This window comes from Chaetodon trifascialis, chromosome 3 (assembly GCF_039877785.1).
Source record: "Chaetodon trifascialis isolate fChaTrf1 chromosome 3, fChaTrf1.hap1, whole genome shotgun sequence".
NCBI lineage: Eukaryota > Metazoa > Chordata > Actinopteri > Chaetodontiformes > Chaetodontidae > Chaetodon > Chaetodon trifascialis.
The window spans coordinates 1,731,376-1,756,771 of NC_092058.1; the positions used below are offsets into that span (position 1 = coordinate 1,731,376).

General features: G+C 45.1%; 2 protein-coding genes across 2 annotated transcripts in view; both read left to right on the forward strand.

Moving 5' to 3' along the window:
* The first annotated feature begins 254 nt into the window (after nt 1–254).
* ssuh2.1 (ssu-2 homolog, tandem duplicate 1) lies at nt 255–10,303 on the forward strand. The gene is made up of 12 exons (XM_070959302.1): nt 255–348; nt 4,775–4,870; nt 4,972–5,056; nt 5,170–5,299; nt 6,249–6,309; nt 6,729–6,853; nt 6,994–7,056; nt 7,682–7,791; nt 8,014–8,106; nt 8,198–8,303; nt 8,447–8,554; nt 8,658–10,303. Exons 1-12 carry the CDS (start codon nt 324–326, stop codon nt 8,790–8,792), a joined length of 1,137 nt encoding a protein of 378 aa, XP_070815403.1. The 5' UTR covers nt 255–323; the 3' UTR covers nt 8,793–10,303.
* Nucleotides 10,304–12,160: 1,857 nt separating this feature from the next.
* The window catches only part of LOC139329552 (semaphorin-3D), a 75,663-nt gene continuing 62,427 nt past the window's right edge, over nt 12,161–25,396 (forward strand). The window contains exon 1 of the mRNA XM_070959939.1: nt 12,161–12,279. The gene's annotated coding sequence lies outside the window, so the exon portion shown is untranslated. The remainder of the gene's footprint in view (nt 12,280–25,396) is intronic.

Consider the following 25,396-nt stretch of genomic DNA (forward strand, 5'->3'; position numbering starts at 1 on the left):
CAGACTATAAGGATTTTTACTTACTTGTTACTTGTTATTTAATGTTGTGTCAGTAACATTATATATACATGCTAAATTTCAGAGGACAATGTTGTTCTTATTTTCCCCCACACTAATTTTTAAAACTATCTTTCCTGGTTCCAATGGTCTTATGATCTCATGACTATAGACTGAACAAAACCTGAATCTATCTTTTGGACTTTTATTTTTTAAATCAGAACCGGAAGTTGCACCTGACTCTCGCTGACACGGTCACGTTCCGGGGTTTTGGCATCGATCCGCTCCAGAGTTTCATTCACGTCGTTGACTGAAGGCAGCGTCAAATGGACGAGAAAGAGGAAGACCTTGGTGAGTAAAAAATAAACAAAAAGGATAAAACAGAGAAAATGTTTTTAACCGGAGTTCAGACTTTAGCTGCTGCCGAGTCAGTGTGTTTCCAGCGGGGCTCAAGTTTTCAGACCCTCTCTGCTCACCGGAGGGTTGAACCGGAGTTTAACGCGTTAAACCGGGTTGGAAAATCCACCATGTCTGTGGTGTTTACACTGATTTCAGTGCTGTTAAATGCAGTGATGTGGTACATGTCTGAGGCTGGTCTGAGGCTGGTCTCAGTCGTGTGTAGACGGGCTGAAGCTGAAGTGACTGAACGGGCTCAGTGAGAAACCGACGTACCGCGGTTCACCGTTTAACGGACTCTGCAGAAAGTCGGTAACGAGTCGGTAAAAACTGTCATTTTCCCTCTAATGTGATCAGAAACATTTTCCTGTCAGCTGTCAGAGTCACTTTGGGTTTTTGTGAACTTATAAAAGATTATTTATCGTGTTCTTCATACTAGCTAGCTTACATTAATGTTAGCTGTCTGTTAGCAGGTGAAGTTGTCAAACTTAGTTGAGGTGAATTTTTATTGATCACTAATGTACAAATGGAACAAATACAGTCATAGTGTAGTTACCGTTCAGTACTATGGAGGACTTAAAGTGCCAAAATCCAAAGTGAATTAATATTATATCAGAAATAAATGTAGGCTTTGAATAATTTTAAATATGACATATTTATGTTTTATTTAGCTTCTGTATTTATTTACCTTTGTATTAATTCCCCAGTTTATTTACATTTCTGTTTATTTTTCTATTTTCAGATTCACCAAACTTTTTTGAAATTGCTTTGTTGCAGCATTAATGTCTCAAAACACAGTTAGAAAGATGGATAAAACACTTCAAAAGATAAAAAACTACAAAATCACAAATTACTGTAGAGATAACGTCAACTTAATAATAATAATGATAATAGTGATGATAATATTAAAATGTGCAAAAAATAAATAAATTTAAGAGTAATGCTAAAAAAATTTACAATATAGTAAAAATAATGCTGATAATAGATAATTTACTTTTAAATGTATTTACTTCTAAATTAATTTAGCTACGTATTTTTATATATTTCCCAAAACGTACTTCTTATTTCTGTATTTTGTTTTTACATTTTTATTAGGGCTGTCAGTTTAACGCGTTAATTAGATTAATTAATTACGCTGCAAATTAACGCGCTATAAAAATTAACGCAATTAATCATGAATGGCAAGTCAATGCGCAAGTATTTTAAATTTGGCCCTCTGAGTGACCCGTAGGCTGCATCCTACCTGCGCTACTATTCAAAAGCAGGGTGACAACAGACGTAGATGCGACACCGGAGAGCGAGGCAAGCCTACTTGGATCTTTGAACGGCAAGTTTATTTATAAAAAGAACAAAGACGGGACTGTTAACAAGAACGCAGTGATTTGTACCTTGTTTTCCTATCACCGTAGCAGCTCCAGCCTGAATTATCATTTAAACGCTAAACATGTAGTTGCTGCTAGTGCCGCTAGTGCTACCGTGAGCTCACTCCGCCAACCCACACTTGTTGAGTTAGGAAAACGAATGAGCAAAGCCACGACAGAAAAACTGACAAACTCAATCGCAAAGTGGGCTGCTGCTGATTGCAGGCCGACTTCAATCGTGGAAGACGAGGGCCTAAAAGGCGTTTCAGATAGCGTCATCTGAATTTCATTTATGAAGCACAATAAAAATGTGGATATCAAATCTTCTCTTCTTGGCGTATTCAGTTGATTAGTCATGCACTACAATTTTGTAACGTCCTAGAATTCAAATTCTTTATTTGGGGACCTTTAGCAGATATGGGATTAAAATGCGATTAATTAGATTAATTAATTACAAATCCTGTAATTAATTAGATTATTTTTTTTAATCGCCTGACAGCACTAATTTTTATATACATTTCTGCCTCATTATGCTAGCAAAAGAGTTCATCTTCTGATGATGTTGATTGACAGACCGGTTAGTCGATCAATAGCTCAACCTTTAGCTGACTTGTGTTTTATTCTTCAAACAACCAAAAACCAGCCTCCAGCGTTCGTCGTGTTGGACTCGTTGTTGACCGCCTGCAGGCCTGATGTCTCAGTCCACCTTTACATCAGCTGAACTGACTAAAAACGAGATGTGTGGTGCAGATGGAGAAAAGGTCCCGTTGGTCTGCAGGAGTATTTTGGATGCATTGTCCATTCAAAGCTTCAGTAATCAGCTTGGCTTTGTTCTCCCAGTCTCATTCCTTCTCCCCCTCCCTCCCTCTCCTTGTATTTTTCTCTCTCTTAATGAGTGCCCCCCCACCGCCCCACCCCTCATGCTGTTCTCACACTCCATCCATCTCAGCTCAGATCTTTTTGGGGAAACACCTTCTCGCTGATATTTTTAGCCTTCAGACAGAGGTATTGTGTACAGTGTGTATAAGTACGCTGCTCTGTTGTATTTTTATCTGCGGGAGCTTGATGAAAACACGGCTAATGAAAAACAGGAGTCGCCGACGTTGGTTTGAAAGTATTTGTGTCGGCAGAAATCACGACGCACGGAAGTGTCTCAATCAAGGCGCTATTGTGCACATTTATATAATATCACATTGTGTGAAAACACTGCATTCTTTGGCCGTTTGTGGGTTTATTTCTGCTGATGCTGCTGCAGTTATGGAGGTCAAAGCGTGACTACATTTAATCTTGAATACCAGTGAAATGCAATATGTAAACATCATGCTGCCCACTCAGTAACAAGCTGCATGATTCAGTCAGATGTAAACATTAAAAAATGCTCTAAAGACTTTGTCATCGTGAAGCTGATGTTTAATTGTCTCGTGTTCGTAAAACTCAAAGGAGACGCACACCTGTTTCAACAGCTCCATTATTACGTCTTCATTATCTGTGTATTTATGTTGAGGAGCCACATTCATTCAAGAAATCAATCTCGTTTAATTCCACCAATCATTTTATTCAGATTTGGGACTGAAAGTCTTCTTTAGGGTCTTGAAATGTGCCGACAGTTTAAAGCTTCGCTGGAGGTTAAAGGTCGTGAAGTGAAGCGTCTGCCGCACTGTGCAGCTCTGAGGCTTGTTGTATTCACAGAGGTCACGTACAAACCTTAAGAAAACACAGATGAACACTGTGGGTGGAAACATATTTGCGGAGGGTTGCTGCAGTTTGTCCTGACTTGCTTGGACAATGGGAGGGGCGGGGTCCGCCGTGCGTCTGTCAGAGAGTGGGAGCTGAAAACGATGAAGAGTTCTGTGATTTCCCTCCCACAGCGTGCACGCCCCCCTCAGACCTGCTCAGACAGAGGCTTCATGTGGGTGTGTTCCTGAGCCTCGCTGAGCTTATTTCCTGCGCTGCTTTGGAGGCCGTCGGCCTCGTGAAGGGGGGGTCCGGTAGCTCAGTGATGCCATGCTGTAAGCTTTGATGCTAAGAACGAACTCACCTGCTCAGAGCTTCTGTTGTAGCTGTTACTCCACATTCAGTCGTTCATTATTCTACATCCAGCTGACGTGATCACATGAATGAGTGATTGCTACCCGCTCTGATCCATGACAGTCAGCATTCGCCTTAGCTGAGGTCCTTTCCAGCTGTTACCTGCTGCATCTGAGCTCTCTGATTGGACTAATGCGACACGCTGACGAGCGTGGCTGCCTGATGTGTTTGACATCATGTATGTGATATCAACTGATGCTTTAATATGAGCGTGTCACCGTGGCCTCGTGTGTTTCCTGACAGCCTCTCTGAAAGAATGCGTCCTCCCTTCCTGCCACACTGACAGAAACACCCCCCTTAAAAGAAAAGAAAGTCGATTTCTATTGTTAGCACTCGACTTTTTATGACATCAAATCATATTTCAGGAAAGAAAGAAAGAAAGAAAGAAAGAAAGAAAGAAAGAAAGAAAGAAAGAAAGAAAGAAAGAATGAAAGGCCTGACGTCAACCTCAGAGGAAAGCTGAGAGGGAAAGGAGGAGAAAGGAGAAGGATTTGATTTGGGAACATCTTTAAGATAAGATAAGATAAGACCTAACTTTATTAGTACCACGCCTGGGAAGTTATGTCTTTACAGTGCATATTATCAAAAAGTTAGAAACATTCAATGATGCAGGAGAGCAAACGACTCGCTCTGTTAAATGATGATTGACAGTTAAAATGTTTCAGACAAATTTCCAGAAAGTGATTAAAAGAAAAGGTGAATTGATGTGCGTTTCAGTCCACCGCTGTGACCTGAAAGTTTGGTGCATGAAGAAAAACAGCTGGTGGCGCTCTGTCCGCTCTGTGCTGTTAAATCTTTGCAGAAGAAGAGACGAGGACATGGCGTAGCACAGCCTCCTCAGCCTTCACATGTGCTTCCAGTTTCTTTGTCTCATGTGTCTTTTATCAGTGCGTCTCGTCCTCCTCAGCCAACATTTTGCATAATCTTTTCAGGCCCTTTTGATCCAAGCATACCAGCGGAGGGTCCGTCGGCGCCCCCTGCTGGCTGGCTGGACGACGTTCATGGATACGAGAGCCACAAAGGAGGAGGTGAGTCTTCTGTCCTCCTCTGGTCTTCTTTAACCTGCTCCAGCCTTCATCTCCTGTGTGTGTGTGTGTGTGTGTGTGTTTGTGTTGGTGTGTGTGTCCAGAGGAAGACAGCCCGTTGTATCCTCCCCCCCCTGCCTATAACCCCCAGCCTGAGCTCGACAGGAACACGTCGGTGCCCAATGTCAGGTAACACAAACACCCAGAGGTCTCTGTCGTTATGAAATGCTTTGCTGAGGAGTCTGTGATGAAAGGCATGATGGGATGTTAGACCCAGAACACGAGTGTGTTTGCTCCTCCAGGGTCCCCACGGTGTCTGAGGATGTGGCCAGAGGTGCCCTGCTGAAGTTTGTGGAATCCAAGTGGAGGTACAGCTCCAAACCTGCCAGGAACCTGACCTTCAAAGAACTCAAGCCCATCACAGTGTACCGGGTAGGAGCTTATCTCGTCCACAGATTCATCTTTGAACATGTCATCGGTCTGATGTCCAACCTGGACCAACGTGATGTGTAATGATGTGCACGAGGGCTGAACATCTCTGTTTGAAGGGGCCTTCAAATGGTTTGTTTTGGCGGAACTGAAACTTTAAATCTCACTTTTGTGTCAAGAAATATAAACTATCATGATATAATATAAACTATCATGATATGATATAAACTATCATGATATAATATAAACTATCATGATATGATATAAACTATCATGATATGATCTAAATAATCATGATATGACATAAACTATCATGATATGACATAAACTATCATGATGTGATCTAAATAATCATGATATAAACTATTAATAGTTTATCATTACTATTTAATGATGTTATGATGCTGCACCCTTTGAGCTCAGTTTTCCATTTTTCAGAAGAAGAAACAAACACTTTTGGACAGATTTGTGGAAAGTGTCTCCTTTCTTTGTTCCTCTGGGTTTTATTTCTTTTTAAATTTATTGTTATTATTATCCTCATTGTTCTTATCTTTATTGTTTAATTTAGCATTATTTGAAGCGTCTGATTTCATCTGCTTCCGTCACAAAGTGTTTGAATCCTGTTTCAACCATCTGAAGCTCTTTGTTTTGAAAAGTTAAGTAAAGTTTCTGATTGTTAGCTTAATAAACTTTCTACTGTAAGAACAAATGAGAGTGTAACACTTTCAGGTCCAGTGTGTATGTGACATAAAGCACCATTTCCATCCCATCAGGTCTGTATGAAGCTCAGCTCATTGTGCCTCATGTGTTAAAAGTGCTCTTCTGGGAATGCATTGATTGATTGATTGATTGATTGATTGATTGATTGATTGATTGATTGATTGATTGATTGATTGATTGATTGGCTAAAGTGCTCACGTCCAGCCGTTGTCTGATCGTCTTCCCTCTGCAGTATCGACTGGAGACCTACACTGAGACCAGAACCAGCGGCTGGAAGTTTGAACCCTACAACGGTAACACTTGACTCTGGGCTAACAGATTACTGCTAACATTAGCTCTGTTCATGGATGATAAGATTAGCGTGGATAAAAGAGAAACAGCTCAGCCTAGCAGGTATGTTTACCATGTTCACATCTATGTTTAGCGTGTTAGCATGCTAACATTAGCACATTAGCACTAAATGCAAAGTTACAGTTGAAGCTGATGGAAAGGTCATTGGTTCTGCAGGTTTTTTGGTCACAAACCAAAGTGTTGCACAGTTTGAAGTGATGATGGCGCTGGATTAAAGGTCTGGGGTCACCAAAGTGGCAGATACATCACGGGGGGGGGGGGGCAGGAATGTTTGTACCAGAGTAGAGACTGCCCAGCCAACAACTGGTCACTGAGATTAACCAGCACCATTAACTCCACCGATCTGTGTTTCCTCAAACAGGACAGATGGTCGATGGTCCTCAGTTTGGAATGAGCCCCGCGCCGTGGGACATTCCTATGGCGTTGCCTCGGACGTTCACCGACAAGGTGGAGAAGATCCGCGTGCCGCACTCGTCCTCCGTGAAGGTGTGATCTCAGACAGTCCAGATGTGTGTTGTAGCCTAATTTTAACTTGGATCAAAGTAGCATGGAGACGTTACCGTGTGTGTGTGTGTGTGTGTGTGTGTGTGTGTGTGTGTGTGTGTGTGTGTGTGTGTGTGTGTTAGACGTGTCACATGTGCAGCGGCTGTGGAAGGACTCTCTGTGTCAGCTGCCATGGCAGAGGTCAGGTGAGGAGTCTTGTTTTAAGCTTGAAGCAGGAGAACGCTTCAGAATTCAGTTCCCAGCAGCTGAAGACATGAATTAATGCTTCAGACATGAATGCTGAAGACATGAATGTGTCAGTGTGGAGCCTCTGACGGGGCAGGTTTTACATTTCTGTGTGTTTTAGTTGATGTAAAGTTGAGTGAAGTGGAAGCTGTGCGATGCACCTTCACACGCTGACGCCTCCGTGTTTCCATCATCCATTGATGTTCTGGTTACTCCCTCTATTCATTTATTGTTTTCTCTTAGAAAATTTTGTCCCTCGTAGTTTCTAAAGGACTCGTTTTGTCCGAGTGACATCCTTACCGCTGACATGATTGAAATGTTTGGCGTGTTTGCTTGAAAAAGCCTCGCTGTCAGTGTTTTCATAGACGTTCAAGGTTCACAGTGAGGCGTGTTTGCTTCATGTCATCTGATAGTTTAGGCAGTAATAACACACTGAGCTTAGAGAAGAATGCTGCATGGCGTCTTAACAATGAGGACATGAGGAGCAGGAAATGAGGTGAGACCTCCTGTCTCACCTCTGCTGTGACAGGAGGTGAGACGGCAGCCCTCCTGCTCTCTGTCTGAGTGTCCCCCTCCCTCTTGCAGAAGCGTTGTATATCCTGCCACGGCAAAGGACACCGAATGCAGCACGGGAATCACAGGGGGTCCTCAGGGAGCACCCGCTGCTCCTCCTGTCACGGGAGGGGCCGAAAGAGGTGAGAGGAGAACCAAAACACACATGAAGGGCCGTGAGATGAGAGCAAGTGACAGCTCAGTGAAAACACGATGGATGACAGATGATGGACGGATGGACACGTCACCATCTTTACTGACTGTCCTGTCAGTCAAAGCATCCAGTGGACGAACAGCCTGAGCACACGGGACGTCTCATGAATGTTTTCACCCCCCCCGCACCCCTGACCCCCCCCCTCTTTCAGGTGCATCTCCTGCCACGGTCAAGGCTTCAAGACCTGCTCCGTTTGTCACGGCTGCAAAAACCTGCTGCACTTCATCCAGCTGACTGTCACATGGTACATCAGCACACACACGCAAACACACACACATTTCCACTTAAAATCAGTCCAAAAATCTATGTGTGTGTGTGCGCGTGCACGCGTGCAGGAAGAACAACGTGGAGGACTTTATTCCTGACCGCCAGCCCGACTTCCCCGACAAGAAGTTTGAGAAGGTGACAGGGGATCCTTTCTTCGTCGACAACAGCGTCCTGGTAAAAACAAACATCTTTATTCTAATGAGGGATTCAGGTCAGAGGTCAGAGGTCACATGAACACTGCTGACGCATGCATCCGCTCAGTCCACATGGAGGTTGGTCTCAGTGACTGACGTCTGTCCTCTGGTGTGTCCGTCCAGGTGTATCCTATCCAGGGTTTCCCCGATCAGGAGATCTGCGACGTCTCCAGAAGGATGATCAACGAGCACCTGCAGCGCTTCACTTCCACCAACCGCATCCTGCAGCAGGTACGATGAACACCTGCAGCCTCAGACTCCCCTGAGGTCTGTCTGCAAGTCTACCTGGACAGGTGGACTCCTCTGAAGTCGTTTCTTTTCTTTGTGTTCGCAGCGTCAGACCATCGAGCTGGTGCCCCTGACTCACGCTCACTACACCTACAGCGGGAAAGACTACAGCTTCTTTGTCTACGGAGTGGAGAACGAAGTGTTTGCCGCCAAATATCCGTCTGCATGCAGCATTTTGTAAGAAACATCCAGACGTGTTCGATCTGTCATCCATCACATCGGCGGGTTTGTGCAGACGAGTCGTCCTTTAACGTTCCTTCATGTATTCACCTGAAATCTATTGTGAAGTTACTCAGAAATGTGCATTAATACAAACATCAGACGAGTGAATCCTTCACGATCAATCGCACACACACCAGTCTGATCCTACGAGTCTGCAGGGGTCAAAGGTCACGTCCTGCCTTCACATTTCTCTAAGAGCAGAAACTTTCTTGACCTTGAATTTCCAGAAGATTCGTGAAATAAAATAATGGATTTTAAGCTTAATTGGAGATGACAGATTAGAAATTAAGGGTATGAATCACAGATTTGATTTCATAGCATCAAACATTTTCCCCACGATGCCTTCAGGCTCCGCGTAATCCAGGACAATAGAGTCCAAACCTGCATCCTGCTCTACCTCTTCACCGTCAGCTCGGACTGAGAAACCTGCTGCTGCCTTTGTGGCATTCGGCGCTGAAATGTTCGACGTCTCGCTCAGATCAGACGTTTGTGTTCGGACGACGGCGGATCGTCTTCAGCCTGAAGCTCCTCTGAGACCCGTCAGACATTAAAGACATGTTTTAGTCCGTCAGTCAGCCGTAAATGTCGTCCCCTCTGTCTTTATCTGAGCGTCTGTCTCTGCGTCTCATCTGTCTTTTCTGTCCCTTCCTGTCTCGTCGTCATCAGTCGTCTTGGATAAACTTTGGAAGCTGAGTGAGCAGGTAAATCTGATAAATCTCTGTTTTGGTTTTAATGGACTCAGAATCGACTTGTCGTCTCTGATCAGTTTCACTGAACGATGAGTGAAATCATCGTTAAAGCAGATTAAATGTCGTTTTGTTTTTTGAAAAGGGATTCAGATGAAATTTGGTGCCAGAGCAGATGATGGATCCGAGGATATTTATCTGTATTAACGTAGGAAAACCTCATTCAAAATCTCATCTGAAAAGTTGGAAAAATAACTTTAGAGGAGAAAGTTTTATGGCTGTGGAGGAAAAGGAAAAGTTTGCTGCTCGCTGCCTTCAGGTTTCATGCTCTGCTCTCCGTCCGGTGCTTTAAATGACAAACACACTGTCATTAATGAACTTCTTAAATACGATGAGTCTGACTCTCACAGCTCCAGACCAAAGTCCAAACTGACCCAGGATCAGTTCACTGCCGACATGTTTGTTCAGATGAAGACGAGCTGTCTGTGGCAGCTGTCAGTCAAATGTGTTTGTTCCTCTCAGCTCAGGTTTCTGTACGCATTAAAACATAAAAACAGTTTTCAGTCTTTGTCTGTGTTTCAGTGATCGTTTAGAGATTTTAACACTTTTATTTTAAACTAACTTTTATTGTAAAGGACAGAAAATTCATGCCAGAGGTCGTTTTTTATTTTTCTCCACTCTTGAAGAGGAAAAAGTTTTATTCTTTTATAAAACATCATAAAACCTGTCAAATGTATTCAGTTAAACTGTTCTGAAGTTCATAATAAAGTTCTTTCATATTATCGTCCTGCAGTGTCGTCACTTCAGTCCTCAGCGAGGGATCGTTTTTAACTCCTGATGATCAAAGTTTATTTTAATAAGAGAAATATTTCAAGATTTCATATTTAAAGTGTCAAAGCTCAGCGACAGTGAAGAGACGGGATGCAGGAATAATCAGATCTGCCTGAAGGACTCAATCAGAGCTCTGATGAAGGAGCGACTTTCACTTCCTCACACTGATTTTTGTCTTTTCAATGTTTTTTCTCTGATCTCGTTCTATATTCAAACAGAAAGTTCAACAATCAGGAAAAGATCAGCTAGATTTTGAGGAAAAGTGCAGTTCAGTGTTTATATTCAGGCTTTTGTTTATTCTTTAAAATAAGTACTGCAGTACAGCAAAGTAACAGTACATTTACTAAGTACTCTATTTATGTACAGTTTTGGGGTACTGGGGTACAGTACTTGGGGGACTTCTACACATCCTATTTCAGTGTGAAGTCTGTCCTTTTGTGTTTCATATGTGACAGCTTCAGTTACTCTTTCATGTCAGACTTTCCATTAAAAACATGAAGAATTTTCAAAATAAAACATCGTTAAGATCAGTCCTGTGTTTCCAAACCTCTTAGTCTTTGTAGAGTTGACTTGTCATCTCATGTTTCAGATGTTTGAGTAGTTTGAGCTCCACAAAAAGACTTTTGAGACTTCTCACTTGGTTTAATTTCATTAAATGTTTTTGACCAAGAAGGTCGGAAAATCTCATATTTGACCAAAAAGAATGAAAGAAATAGAGAAAAGTCAAAAAGGGGACAGAAATCTGTGCAGAAGACTCTTTGTCTTTGTCTTCTGTCCTCACATTAATCATCTCATGGCCCCTCGGACTGACTTCTGTGTTAACAAAGTAAATCCACGCGGGGGCGCTGTGCTGCAGGAAACAGTGGCCTGTCTGAAGGTGTGTTTGCTGACACGATGGGCTGTGGGAAATAAGGCAATTCGAACTCAAACATCAGGAGTCAAAGATTTGGTTGAAGAAACTCTGAGCCTGCTGAGCAGAAATTTTCTCTGAAAGTTTCAAAAATGTTGTTTTATGTTCGGTGACCTTTGGAGCTGATGATCAACATGAAGAAGAATCGTCAGAACAGGTGCAGAGGTCACCTGCTTTTCTTCAGGTGTTCTAGTTAAAGCAAGTCAGGGAAAAATAGAGACATTTTGATCTCAGTCAGAATCAGGATAAACTTGTAAACCAGGTTTCAAACACTCTTCGGTATCTGAGTATTGCCTAATTTACTTTGTTGATTCTTTTACATGTTAAACGCATAATAAACTCTTAGAATTTGATCCTTTACTTCACATTAAACGCAGTCTGAGCAGTACTGGTGAAGTAGTTTGATTGATTGTTCACTTGACGCTCTGAATGTCGGATGTTATTTGTCTTTCAGTATTTTTCCACCTTTGTGCAGAATTTGTCACTTTGTTGATGTAAATGATGTGAATGCTTCTTCCAACACACTTTTTTCTAAATTTCACACATTTATAGACATTTTTCATCTGAAATTGAATCTTTTTTCTCTCTTCCTGTTGCAGCTAAATATTGAAATGTTTAATATTAAACCAGCTTGTATTTAATCTTACTATTTAATTTCATCTTATTTTCAGATTTATTCTTCTCATCGTGTTTAAATGTTCTGTTTGCCTCCTTTTATTTCTTTCCTTTTGCTTCCACAGACTCATTCTGATGTGAATCGCTTTGTTTGCTCAGCAGACATCAGTGTGATCCGACCTCCAACCTGCAGAGTTCAGACGTCGGAGCTTCCGGGCAGTCCGTGAAGGCAGCAGCAGGCAGCGGAGGGACGGTGCGTTTGAGGGCGAAGCGGCGCTTCAGCCCACATGTCCTCAGTGTGTTTACAGCGCGTGGAGCTTCAGGTGAGCCGACGCTGAACTGTCCGGCTGTCCGGATCCGTCCTGCTGCTCGGCTGAAGCCCGGAGGCCAGAGGCTGCTGCTCGGTGAGTTCATCAGCTTTTACTCCGAGATGTTTGAAGTTTGGATGCGCTGCTGCCGCTCAGGAGGAAACGAGCAGCTCATGGATGAGACTGCTGGACAGGAAAGTCCACGGTGTCCTGATGGAGCTGGACAGAAGTCACAGTTTGTGTTGTTAGCGTTGAGCCTGAAGTTCAGCGCGGAGGAAAGAGGTTTTAAGTGAAGTGTAACTGGACTGAAAGGGTGTGAACCTGCTGATGAAGAGGAGTGCTGATGAAGTGTTTCAGGCAGGATGAAGCTCCAGCTGATCACATCCCTGATGGTGATCTTTCTGTGAACAAAAACTTTCTGTTTTTCAGACCTGGAGAGTCCACCAAGTCCTCAGGTTCCTCTGAGGACTTGGTGGACTCAGCAGGTTTTAGGTTTGTTGGGCTTTTCCAGTCGTTGGAGGGTCTTTGGTGGTGATCTTTGGGCTTCCTATAGGAGTTTTTTCGGTGGTCGCTGAGCACATTTCAGGGGTCCTGGTAGAGCTTTGGTGGTCTCTGAGGTTTGATTCAGCAGCATGAGGAATATTTTTAATCAATGATCTCAGCGAGAAGTTTAAGGCTGTGAGGACAAACATCATGTGTTCATCTGAGTCACGCCGTCACAGAGCCTCCTGCTTCACCTGTCTCAGCGTCCTCAGGTCAGTAGCTGGAGGACTGAGCCGTCCCTCACCTCCTTCAGCTGAGTCATTAAAGACAAACTGTGTCTCCTCTGTCCACTGTGAGTAAACCTCCCCCATTGTCCCCTGCCTTTCCTGTTATGAGTTCAACCCCCCCTCCGCTGTACAATCTGTGAGTGGGTCTGCTGTTTCCTGCCCTGTGTGTGTGTGTGTGTGTGTGTGTGTGTGTGTGTGTGTGTGTGTGTGTGTGTGTGTGTGTGTGTGTGTGTGTGTGTGTGTGTGGACGTTGTTGTTTCCTGCCTGTATTGTGTCTCCTCTCAGACAGTCGTTGTGCTGTAGTGATGATAATGGAGTGATGCTGACACACACAGCCACCTGTGGGATGTGTGTGTGTGTGTGTGTGTGTGTGTGTGTGTGTGTGTGTGTGTACTTAAGAACACAAGGTCAATAATCTGCTGATTATTTTCTTCATCACTTTCTTATGAGGAGATTCAGTTGAATGAGATTAATAGAAGAAATGAATCGATCAGTAAAATAATTTTCTTCCGATCGACTGATTAATCGTTTCAGCTCCATTAAAATCGACTTTGTCCTCGTTCTGTTGCAGCCGTCCACCTCAGACTGTCTCCTTTGGAGGTACAAACACTTTTTACTGAATAAGATTTTAGATGCAGGACTTTTACTCGTATTACATCAGTGTTGTCGAGGTCTCTGAGGATTTGAGGACTCGGGGACGCTCTGGTGGTCCACCTGTTGGACTGTTTTTGAAGTCCTCGCTGCAGCGTCCCGGCTTTGCTTCCGTCCCCTCTGTGTCCCCTGACTGTCCTGTCTCTCTCTCTCTCCTGCGTCCCTTTGAAGCTGCTGTGCTGCTGTGTGTCCCTCCTGAGACCTGAGTGGACTCGATTCAAGCTCCTCGAGTCCCTCTGAGTCGGGGTCCTCCAGCCGACGGGCGAGGAGGAGCCCTGACACCGTCCTGAGAGGGACAGCGGACAGACAGGAGGCTTTTAGCAGAGACAGACAGCGACACAGATGGAGGTCACCGAGCATTCAGCAGCCGCTCTGCTCGAGTCGGCAGCTGAAAAGTCTTTTCTGATGGAGAAGAGAGGTGAATTCAAACTGCAGCGTTTTGTCTTCTGACTGGGACCCGAAAAGGTCTTATCAGTCCATTAAAGGAGGACATGAAGAGTTGAATGACAGCTGCATCAAAGGACAAAGACGACAGAGACCGACCTTTCACCAGTTTTCTTCAGTTCTTCTTCAGAGGTGCTTTGCTGCTTTGGTGGACTCTGATTGACAGGGAGGACTGTTTTCCTTCTGCTCTTGTAGGAATGAGGCGTGTTTTGATTGGACGCCGGCTCGTCGCTCACATTACCCAATGAACGTGTCACAGTGGCCGTGAATCCACATCCCCTCTCAGGACTCGCTCAGCTTTTGGCCTTGGCTTTGGTTTTTGCTGAATGCTAATGTTAGCATTGTGGCTAAAAGCCGTTGCTCAGGTGATATACTGCCCCCTGTTTGTTGGGAGCAGCCTTTCACCTGTAACACCTGTGGTGTCGCTGCTTCTTCCAGCACTGCAGCGAACCACAGCCGCTCAGACGGGACTCGTGCCGGCTGGCGGACATGTTTGCTGTCCTGGGATTGAACCTGCAGCCTTCAGCTCGTTTCCTGCAGAGCAGACGCTGCCTCTCTGTCTCTGTTTGACGGTCGTACATCTTCTCCAACGCGTCTCTGAAATGTGCTTCTCGTTCTCCACGCCTGCGAGCCGTATCCTCTTTGATTTTGTACAGGTGGAGCATCTGGTTGGAACGCAGCTCTGGTTTCCGTTCTGGTTCGTCCGACCTCTGGTCTGTGAAGCCGTCCTGGCAGCAGGACAGCGAGAGGCTGTCTGAGGCTCCCTGAGGGACAAAGTCCTCTCGTCAACATTTTCTTTCCCTAAATCAGCTCTGCTCTCTGTATTCATGTCTTATTGACACAGAGACACAGAGAAACGTGTGTTCAGCTCGGCTTTATTTCTGCTGGTGTGGTTTATCTGCAACTCTGTGTGTGCGTGCGTGCGTGCGTGCGTGCGTGCGTGCGTGCCTGCGTGCCTGCGTGCGTGCGTGCGTGCGTGCGTGCGTGCGTGCGTGCGTGTGTGTGTGTTTGCACATAGACGTGACGTTCAGGCTGCAGCTAATACATATATTTATATGTATAAAGCAGATTTCTTTTATTTTGTATTTTCCATCTATTTTTGAATTCCTGCCACTATTGCTGCCACCTGTAACATCTTAACTTCCCTGGCAGGGATTAATGAATTTAATCTTATCTTATCTTATCTTATCTTATCTTATCTTAACAAATCCCCACATTGGGAAAAAAGAGCATCTCTAAAAATCTCTAAACCTGAACGATGAGTCAATTATCAACATTATTTGTGCTGATAATCTGCTGATTATTTTCTTGATGAATTCTTTAGTCTAGTTAGTTTCATCTCTCAGCGCATTGATTGCATCAGTGCTGAAGTGTGTGTGTGCGTGTGTGTGTGTGCGTGTGCGTGTGCGTGTGTGTGTGTGTGTGTGCATGCTTTGATTGGCTCAGGCAGCTTTTCTAATTGGTAACTGCAGCTCTGCGATAACAAAAGACAAATCTCTGTGAAGCTTTTATTTGGCCTTTGACCCCACGTGTTCATAAACACGTCATCACGTCCATGTGTCCCCGCCGCATGATAAACTCCTGTGGGCTGTTAGCGTGAGTTAAGACCTGAGGGCCGCAGACGGGGGGAGTCTGTCCCTTTGAGGCCGTCGTGGGACAGACGCTGAGCGAGACTCTACATCACGTTTAATGGAGGAGCTGACAGCGTGCGTCCAGTCGGGATCGGGGACGTGGTCCATTTCGCTAAGTCACTTCTGAACCTCTTCTGTCCTCAGCGGGCGAGTTTACGTCAGTGGAGAGAAACTGGAGCAGAAACACGGTGCGGCGGTGATGAACGGTGGTGGAAACTCCCTCACAGCTTTTTGGATAATTTAAAGAAGCAATAAAAGAGACTTTTATGACCTCGTAGAACAAATGATCTGTCTGCGCAGGGCTCCCATCAGCTTATTGATCCATGCAGATCACCGTGATCAGAGACAAGCAAACGCTTCCTGAAGCAGGAAGATTGAAAACATTCAGCTTCAGAGGGATAAAGAGGTGCAACATGTCGCTAAGATTCAGGAGAAAAATGAAAAAACTCCCTCATCTCATACAAACGGCCATAAATTCTCACATGAAAGCAATAATAACACAATAAATAATAACAGAATAAATAATAACAGAATGATACGTGAAGGTGTGGCCCGTACAAAGAAATACAGACTGCGTAAAAAACTCATGAGGGGGTGAAACCAGTGACCCGGAATAACAGCTCACATAGTAAATTATGTGTAAAGTTCTTTCCCTCCATCAGTTCATCAGCAGTGACGTTAAACTTGCCGTTTTGCTGCTCGCGGCGTCTGTTTTTAGCACAAACACCTGCTTCATCCACCTATTAATTCATTTCCTAATCGATTTTAAGCCGCTGACAGTGAACTCATCACTTCCTGTCGAGTTTTCACATTAAAAGCCTGCCAAATACTGGAGAAAATGGAGCTCTGATGAAATTCGTGCGGCGCCACTGTTTGAAAATTTCCGGTAATCAAACGCAGCTTTCGAATTTTTCCCTCTGCTGAAATAGTTTCTAAGTCCTCTGGATTTCTTTAGATTTTGGGTCGTGAACTGAAAACATGAACTGATAATCACTCACCTGAGTAATTCATCATCTGACATTTGTGCACTCAGTGATTCCTGGCAGTGTGATTCCCACAGATCCCTTTATAGCCGGCTGTGATCTGTATGTAACGTAACGTTGATGATAAAATGAAATGAAGTCCGTGCTACGCCCTGATCCAGCTGCACACACACCAACCAACCGTCACCTCGTCGCCGCTCATGACTGAAATCAGGCTTTCTGGTTTCTTCTGAACAAACACAAACTTCCCACCATGTTTATTAACTACCTGCAGCCCTGAAATCACGTAGTTTGACAAACTATCAGTTGTGTTCATTCTCACAGTCAGAGTCAGATTCGTTCATAGTGTCTTCGTTGGGTTATAACTGCGAGTCTCGAAGGTGTGGACGCACAGACAGCTTCGTCTGCTCCGTCCGTCCATCCGAGCCAAGCAGGGTCCTCCACCCTCGCTCCCTCCTCCAGCCCCTCCTGCAGGATCCTGAGGCATTCCCGGCCCAGATGGGATAGTTAATCTCTCCGGCATGTCGGGGGTCTACCCTGGGGTCTCCTTCCAGTAGGACATACCTGAAATACCTTCCCTGAGTCCAGGAGGCATCCCGATCAGATTCCTCGGCCCACCTGTGTGCACAGTGTCCTCCTCTTGGTCTGACCATGGCTGACTGGGCCTAACATCACGCTCAGCTCCTTCTTCTTCACGGCAGCCTGGTCGAACAGTCCCGGCTCCGTCTTACCCTCTGTGAACGTTAAGTGCTCCACGTGTGGCGGCTAACCTGAAAAGGCTAATCCACCGTTTACCTGCACAGCACGGCAGCCGTCAGCCCGGGAGGTGCAGACCCTCGTCTCGACTTCACGTTTGGTTGTTGGATATCATGATCAGTGAGGAGGGTTAGGTATCAGCGATCGGCGAGTGTGTCTTCAGTTTTTTGCGGCGATTTTTGTCATTTTATTTATCTCTGAGCAAACAGAGTTCACATCTGCTCACATTAGCGAATGCTAATGAATGAACGCGAATGTGGCGTGTTTCCATAAACTGGTTTGCAGCAAACAAATAGGTCATGCAAAGCTTAGTTTTATTTTTAAGGCGGCGGTGTAAGCTACATTACTCATGGCTGTAATAAACAGAGTAGAAGAAGAAGAAGATTGAAAACTGGAAACAACACGAGTCGCCTTCAAAACCAGAGAGAAGTCTGCAGGAGGTTGTTTGGTTTGGGCAAGTTGGAATTGTTCCTTCATGTCAGTGAGTGTTGGCCATGTTTTCACACTTTATGTGGACATCTACGAAGACGACGACAGCAGAGACAGCTGCTGCTTCTTCTTCTTCTTCTTCTTTGCATTTTGTAGCAGAAACGTGAATCAGTCACGTTCGTTATGTTTGTTGCGTCAGAACTTCTTCGGTAAAGGTGTTTCTGTCTCCCATTTAGTGCAGCAACACTTTTTTTTGTAAACTCTTTTGTGAAATTGTCGTAGTTTTTTGAGGTTCAAACTGAACCTCGTCAGACCGGCGGCTCCTCTCTTTGTCTTTCTTCTAATGGACGAGTTGACGCCGAGGTTTTCACCAGACGCTTGTTTTTAACGTACATTTTTGCAGCCTGACCTGCAGCGTGTTTATCCTGGGAAAGTTCATGTGCACAGATGCTCCGTTTCACCGACCCTCGGCTTGACATTCGCTCTCCTGCCGGCAGTAACTTCTGCAGCTCCGCTGGGGAACTTTAAGGTTAAGTGCTCGGAGGCGGGACAAGTAGCTGATGGTGGAGGGAAGCAGCTCCTCCGTCGCCTGGTTTTACCAGCGAGCGGTCGGTAGTCGTCTGGATGAGCGGAGGCATCCCCACCCTTCACCTTGTGGCTGTCGATTGACTGATAGCAGAGTTTCTTTGAGTTTCGTCATCCAGCAGCCGCCTATTCAGGCTGATCCCGGGGTTAACATCACAAAATAAAACATTCAAAGCCGTGATTAAAATGTCATAAGCCCTGAAACCACAGCTAAACACACACACACACAAAATATGCAGACACACCACATTGATGAAGAGCCCAGAATAACATCCTCTTCATCCTCTGTGAAGGGTCTTGTGTGGTTAAAAACATTACCTCTTCTTCCTCCTCCGGCCCACAGCTATCCGGCTGTGGGACCCTCTCGTGTTCCAGAGAGCCAGACACACACACACACACACACACACACACACACACACACACCTTTGTGAGGCTGAGAAATTCCCCACCTTTCAATGCTTTAACCACAAAGGACACAAAAAACACAACACACACCCCGAAGAATGAGACACAAACAGAGACACAAAGAGTGAGAACCAGAAAAATACATGATGTTATTCTTCCAGTGTGTGTGTGTGTGTGTGTGTGTGTGTGTGTGTGTGTGTGTGTGTGTGTGTGTGTGCATTCACAGGCGTAGAATGACTCCATTGTGGTTAATGGTCGTTAGGATCTCTGTGTCTGTGTGTGTTTGCTTGTTTTTCCTTCCTCCTCTGCTCTTTCCTGAGTGTGTTTGTGTGTGAACGAAGGAGAGACGAGCGGAAAAAGACGTCCAGCAGACACACAAGTCAAGTTTCAACGTCAGTAAAGATCATTTTTAAAGGACGAGTTCAACTTTTCTGGTGATTTTTGTGGCTCTCATATCTGTCTGTTCAGCCTGCAGCCAGTTAGCTTAGCTTAGCATAAATAACTGGACCGATCGTCAGAGCTCTGCTGGCTGGGAACAATCACTGATTCTGACTGATGTTCTGCATGTTTCTGTGGATGAAACGACCAAAACCAACAGTGAACAGAAGCACTGAGCATCGTGTGTGTGTTCCTGACATGTTCCTTCATCACCATGAACACACACCTTAACTCAGTCCCACACACACGCCGTCCTGCTGCCACAAACACTCACTAGAGCACCAAATGTGGATTAATCCGCCGCTGAAAATAGTCCCCAACAGATGCTCGTGCTTGTCTGTTTTCAATGCAAATCTATGATCTTTGCACATTTTCTAACACGTGTGTCTTAAAGGAACCAGTCAGATTGTTGTTTTCTTTCTTAAATCTGGTCTTCTCAGGGGATTTGTTGACAATAAGAGCTACAGCCTCATTATTTAGCGTTTGTGTGGCAAAGACTTGTTCATTTCTTGAAAGTGGGAGAGTCAGAACTGATTTATGATCCTTTGCTTTTCTTCCTCACACACGACGACCTGTTGAAAATTAATTTTAATGGCTCTTAGAGGATTTTTGACTTGATCAGGAAGACATTCAGGCTCTGATTTCACGACTCCCGCGATGAGCTGCACGGCTGCTGTGCTGCTGCAGTTTTCTTTATTAGCGCTGATCCCAGCTGATGTTGTGATGTATTACATGTCAGAGTGCTGCTGCTGGGATCAGAGAGCAGAGCAAGGAAAACTTTATTTATACAGCACATTTCATTCCAGTTGAACTGCAGTGTGTCGAGCAAACAGTATTAAAAGTATATCTGCAGACAGACAGAGGACAGAGGACAGACCACCCAGCCAGGCTAACTGCAGAGTCTCTGTCCCAGAGGACGAGACAGCTGAGCCGCACAGGGTTTATATATCAGCTGCTTCACAAGGAGCCAGCACAGCCGGGTCGCTGCAGAGGATGCTCTGCCTCAAAGCGGGGGTCAGGGCCCAGTGAGGGTCACTGGCCCGGCTCCAGCGGGGCCCCTGCGTGACAGCGCTGGAAGAGATTAGCTCTGAAATGTTCACCATGAGAAAAAATGCTGTTTGCTGTCGGAGAAAAAGTGACAGTGACAAACATAATGAGCAGTTCTGTAGACGTGATCGTGTGTTTCTGAAGCTCCACAATCAGCGACGAAGACGGAGAAAGTCGACACTGTAAACATTAAACCTGTTAGCATTGTGAGCATGTTAGCGCGCTGATGTTAGCGTTTAAACACAAAGTCAGCTGACTCTTTCTGCATCACACCGAACTCGACAGCTTCGTACGAGACTGCCTGTAACAGCTGATCAGCTGAGCACATCAATCGATCAGTCAATCAATCGATCAGACGTTATTTGCACCTTTCATACGCAGCAATGTCACACAAAGCGCTTCACATGATGAAAACACTCAAAAGAAGAAAAACCAAACCGGACCCCCAACACATCCACCCCCCCACCACCCGACACTCAATGACCGTTATAAAAACAGGAAACACCATCAGAACTGTTTGTGAATCTGCGATTCAACCTGAGGAAACACAGAGGAAGATATTAAAAGACTCATAAAATATAATCGATAAAAGATAAAATAAAGCCGTTTTAAATAATGTGAGAATTTACGTTTATCATCTATCTTCTGTGTTAAAGGCACATTTCACCGACCATCCACTGAACGTCTGCTGGTGTGTGTTCAAGCTGGCACACAAAGCGCCTCCTCCCTCGCAGCGCTGCTGTCAGACTCCATTGTGTTTGTCTGCCTCGTTAATTAATTAGCTCTTATCAGGACGGAGGCAACAATAAAGTATTTCTGCCAAGCCGAACGCTTCCTTCCCCTCCGAGACCATCTGAGCGGACCTGGGGGCTGGCGCCAAGTGACCTCAATACGATGCTCAGACACACACACACACACACACACACACACACACACACACACACACACACACACACACACACACACGGTGTTATGCCGTCTGTTTTCAGGGTTCAGACGTTGGCTGAACTTCATAAGATGTGAAATCAGGGTGATGAAAAACAATGAGGAAAGTGTGAGCATGTGCAGTGACGCTCTCGTCTCTGTTTCGATGCCTGTGAGCTAACGTTAGCTCAATGCTAGCAGGTGTTCTACCTGCTGTGGACGCTCACGCACGTTGGATGTGTCGCCTGCACTGCTGTTGGCCTGATTCCAACACGGCTGTGCAAACCTCGACCAATCAGACTCTTTCAGTATTTATTGATAGAATAATAACGAACTTACAGAAACAACAACTCACTGAGACTCGAAAAGATGTTTGGATGTAAAGTAAAAGTCATTTTTTTCTTTTTTACTACAAAACTCGGCTCTGAAAAACAAGAAACAGAAGCAATAAAATGAGCAAAATTATCTGCTGACAAAACAGGAAATTTTCACTCACCAAGATTTGTAAAATTCTGACTTTGACAAAGCAGTTTTGTTCTTGTCAGTCGATCAAACCGATTTATGATTCTGGAAATTCTGCTTTGAAGCATGAAGCTACTCAGAACCAGGAATAAAATGTCAGTTTGAAGTTAAAGAAACTGAATGAATGAAAGTTCTTATTAAGATTATTAAGGACAAAAAGCTTGAAACAGGTGAGAAGCTCCGACAGAAAAACATCCTGCTCGAAAAAACAAGCACACGTCGCCTTGACTTTAAAGGTTTCATCTTACTGGATTTTGCTGTTTGCAGTGTTTCTCCTTCAGTTTGAGCTTCACTGACTCTTAAATCCACTTCGCTGTGGGTTTGGAGACATCGTCTGTCCAGCAGGACACCTTTCAAATGTCCAACATTTGCAAATTCAGAGATTCTGGATTCTTGAATGAGGACGAGGAGAAGAACCTTTAACTGAACTTTTGGTGGATATCAGGCTCAAATTCTCTCTCAGATCAGGGTATTTGTATCCGTCCTGAAGCATGTGTGGAGCGAACTTCTCCTCCGACTGCAGCTTCCAACAAAAACAACAACAGGCGGCCAACATGAACACAGTTCAGGCCGAATGAATGAAGTGAAATGAAGCTGGCAGCTCGGTCTGATGTCAGACATGGAGCCAAGTTTCGTGGCTAAACACATCATCTGGCCTCAACCTCTGTCGCTTTTCCAGCCGTTTGCCAACATTTTTACAATATTACAAATTAAAAGCAACGCGTCCACGTTCGCACACACATCACCACACACATATTCTGACTTCCACATTCGTCTGCACACGTTTTGGTTATTTTCCTGCTTCTCAGAGCGACGACACGCCGCCGTCGTGTCCTTGATTTGTTCATCAGTGTCGGAGAGACGTTGTTTTTATTCGTGTCCTCAGGGGAGACGTTTATTTGACTTACTGTGGGACAATGTACTCGACAGAAAGGACTTTATTTTAGAGGCCATTGTTTCAGTGTGTGTGTATGTGTGTGTGTGTGTGTGTGTGTGTGTGTGTTTGTTCTGTGTGTCACAGCAGATCCAGAGGGAGTTACAGTATGTTGACTTACATTTGTGTTTAAACAAAGTGTGCTCAGCTCTGTGCCTTGCTTGAGAGCTTGATATCTGCAGACAGCCGCTAGTTAGCGTTAGCCGCTTACCTGGCAGGTAGTGACAGATGGAACGAATCTACGCACTGAACGGTCGACTCTCGCGGCCTCACCTAACAGAGAGCACAGATCCATTTTCAGTCCGTCCTGCTCGTACATGCAGCTATTAAAGACACCACAGGACAACCAGAGCAGCTGGACCCAGGAGTCAGGAGACACCTGGAGTCCAGAGACACCTGGAGTCCAGAGACACCTGGAGTCAGGAGACACCTGGAGTCAGGAGACACCTGGAGTCAGGAGACACCTGAAGACAGGAGACACCTGGAGTCCAGAGACACCTGGAGTCCAGAGACACCTGGAGTCAGGAGACACCTGGAGTCAGGAGACACCTGGAGTCCAGAGACACCTGGAGTCAGGAGACACCTGGAGTCAGGAGACACCTGAAGACAGGAGACACCTGGAGTCCAGAGACACCTGGAGTCAGGAGACACCTGAAGACAGGAGACACCTGGAGTCCAGAGACACCTGGAGTCAGGAGACACCTGGAGTCCAGAGACACCTGGAGTCCAGAGACACCTGGAGTCAGGAGACACCTGAAGACAGGAGACACCTGGAGTCAGGAGACACCTGAAGACAGGAGACACCTGGAGTCAGGAGACACCTGGAGTCAGGAGACACCTGAAGACAGGAGACACCTGGAGTCAGGAGACACCTGGAGTCATGGCAGCTCAAACTATCGAATCACAGTTTAAGACTCGCGCAGCTCATGTAGCAGCTGTCAGCTACGTTACTTTTTCACTGAAAATAAACTTTCTGGCTGCACGGTGGCGCAGCAGGTAGTGCGCGTGCCTCACAGCAAGAAGGTCGCCAGTTCGATCCCCGGGTCAGGCGGGGCCTTTCTGTGTGAAGTTTGCATGTTCTTCCCGTGCATGTGTGGGTTCTCTCCGGGTACTCCGGCTTCCTCCCACAGACCAAAAACATGCTCATTAGGTTAATTGGTGACTCTAAATTGTCCGTAGGTGTGAGTGTGAATGTTTGTCTGTCTTTGCATGTGGCCCTGCAATCGGCTGGCGACCGGTTCAGGGTGTACCCCGCCTCTCACCCATTGTAGCTGGGATAGGCTCCAGCCCCCCGCAACCCCGAAAGGGATAGGCGGTATAGATGATGGATGGATAAACTTTCTGTGCGTGTCGCACAGTTTTTACTGGCATTCAGACGTTTTTCACATCGGAAACAAACACTGAAGTGATTGAGATGAATTCAACACACACACGGCCTGAATTAACCTGCTAAACTACAAATACACACTGAAGCTGCTGCAGCGTCGCGCAGGCTTCATTAAAGGATTCCTTCATCGCTCTGACTTCACGTCAGAGTTTCTGGTCTCTTCCTGCTGTTTGCAGCTCTCACACCCACTTTATTTTTCTTGAGCTCGGCCTGTTAAGAATTAGGTGTTTGTTGTGGAAATCGTAGCCGTTAAACAGATTTAAAACAGAGATTCAGAGTTTGGGTGGGCGCTCTGCACCGAGTGTTCATGGTGATTCTGTGTGTGTGCGTGTGCGTGTGCGTGTGCGTGTGTGTGTGCATGTAAAAGCGCTTCTGCTCGTCTTTGCCTTCTTGAAAATTCAGCGTTCAATGTGAAACGTGTGCAGTCACACAAACACACATCAGTGTCTCCTAATGAGACACACAGAAAGCAGCTTCACAATGAGCCATAAATACAGACATTACAGTAAATCATGATACCCTTTAATTTGTTATAATCTCTGCATCTCACACACACACACACACACACACACACACACACACACAGCGCCTCTGGGTGCGTTATCTGGAAATGCTTTGGTTGATGCTTCGGGGAGAGTCTCGTCATGAAAGCTCGTCTCAGCTGAAGTGGTTTCACTCTCTGCTTTACAGGCAGGAAAAAATAAATTGTTCTAAACCCAAATTACTGTTTTTAAAAGTTTTAAAGTTCTTCGGTGAAAGACTGGAGGAGAAGTTCTGGGAAACTGAGCCAGTTTCCAGAGGAGAGAGAGGATTGTTGAGTGTTTGGTGGTGAAGTGTGAATTCATGTATTTGCTTTGTGTGGATAATAGAGTTTACGCACACACACACACACACACACACACACACACACACACACACACACACACACACACACGCACACATGAAGCTGTAGCCTTGACTTCCTCTGATCAGCTAATGTCTGAGCTCACAGTCAGCATCAAACTGCTGATCTGAATATCTGACATGTTTCTGTGATGAATATTTTGACTGAAGTATTTGTGTGTACTACGTGTAAAACTTGTGGTATTTTGTCTCGAGTTTCCCAGACTTTGGGAGTTTTGCTGCTGCCGAGCTGAATCTAATCATCTGTATGATGAGAAACCACAGGAAATATTTACCGTTGGTTTGATTTCTACATGTTTTGTATCATTTCAGACAAACTCCCTTTAACGTGCTCAGTGGCTCCACACACACGTGTACGACAGCAGCCGGTTCAAACAGGACGACGATGCTTCCTTTATCCAAAT

Excerpts from the sequence above, each read along its gene's own strand:
- ssuh2.1 (XM_070959302.1), top strand. The coding sequence starts at position 324 with ATGGACGAGAAAGAGGAAGACCTTG. Across the intron at positions 5,300-6,248 it reads AGCCCATCACAGTGTACCGG|TATCGACTGGAGACCTACAC; the intron begins GTAGGAGCTTAT and ends TTCCCTCTGCAG. Across the intron at positions 7,792-8,013 it reads CACGGGAGGGGCCGAAAGAG|GTGCATCTCCTGCCACGGTC; the intron begins GTGAGAGGAGAA and ends CCCCTCTTTCAG.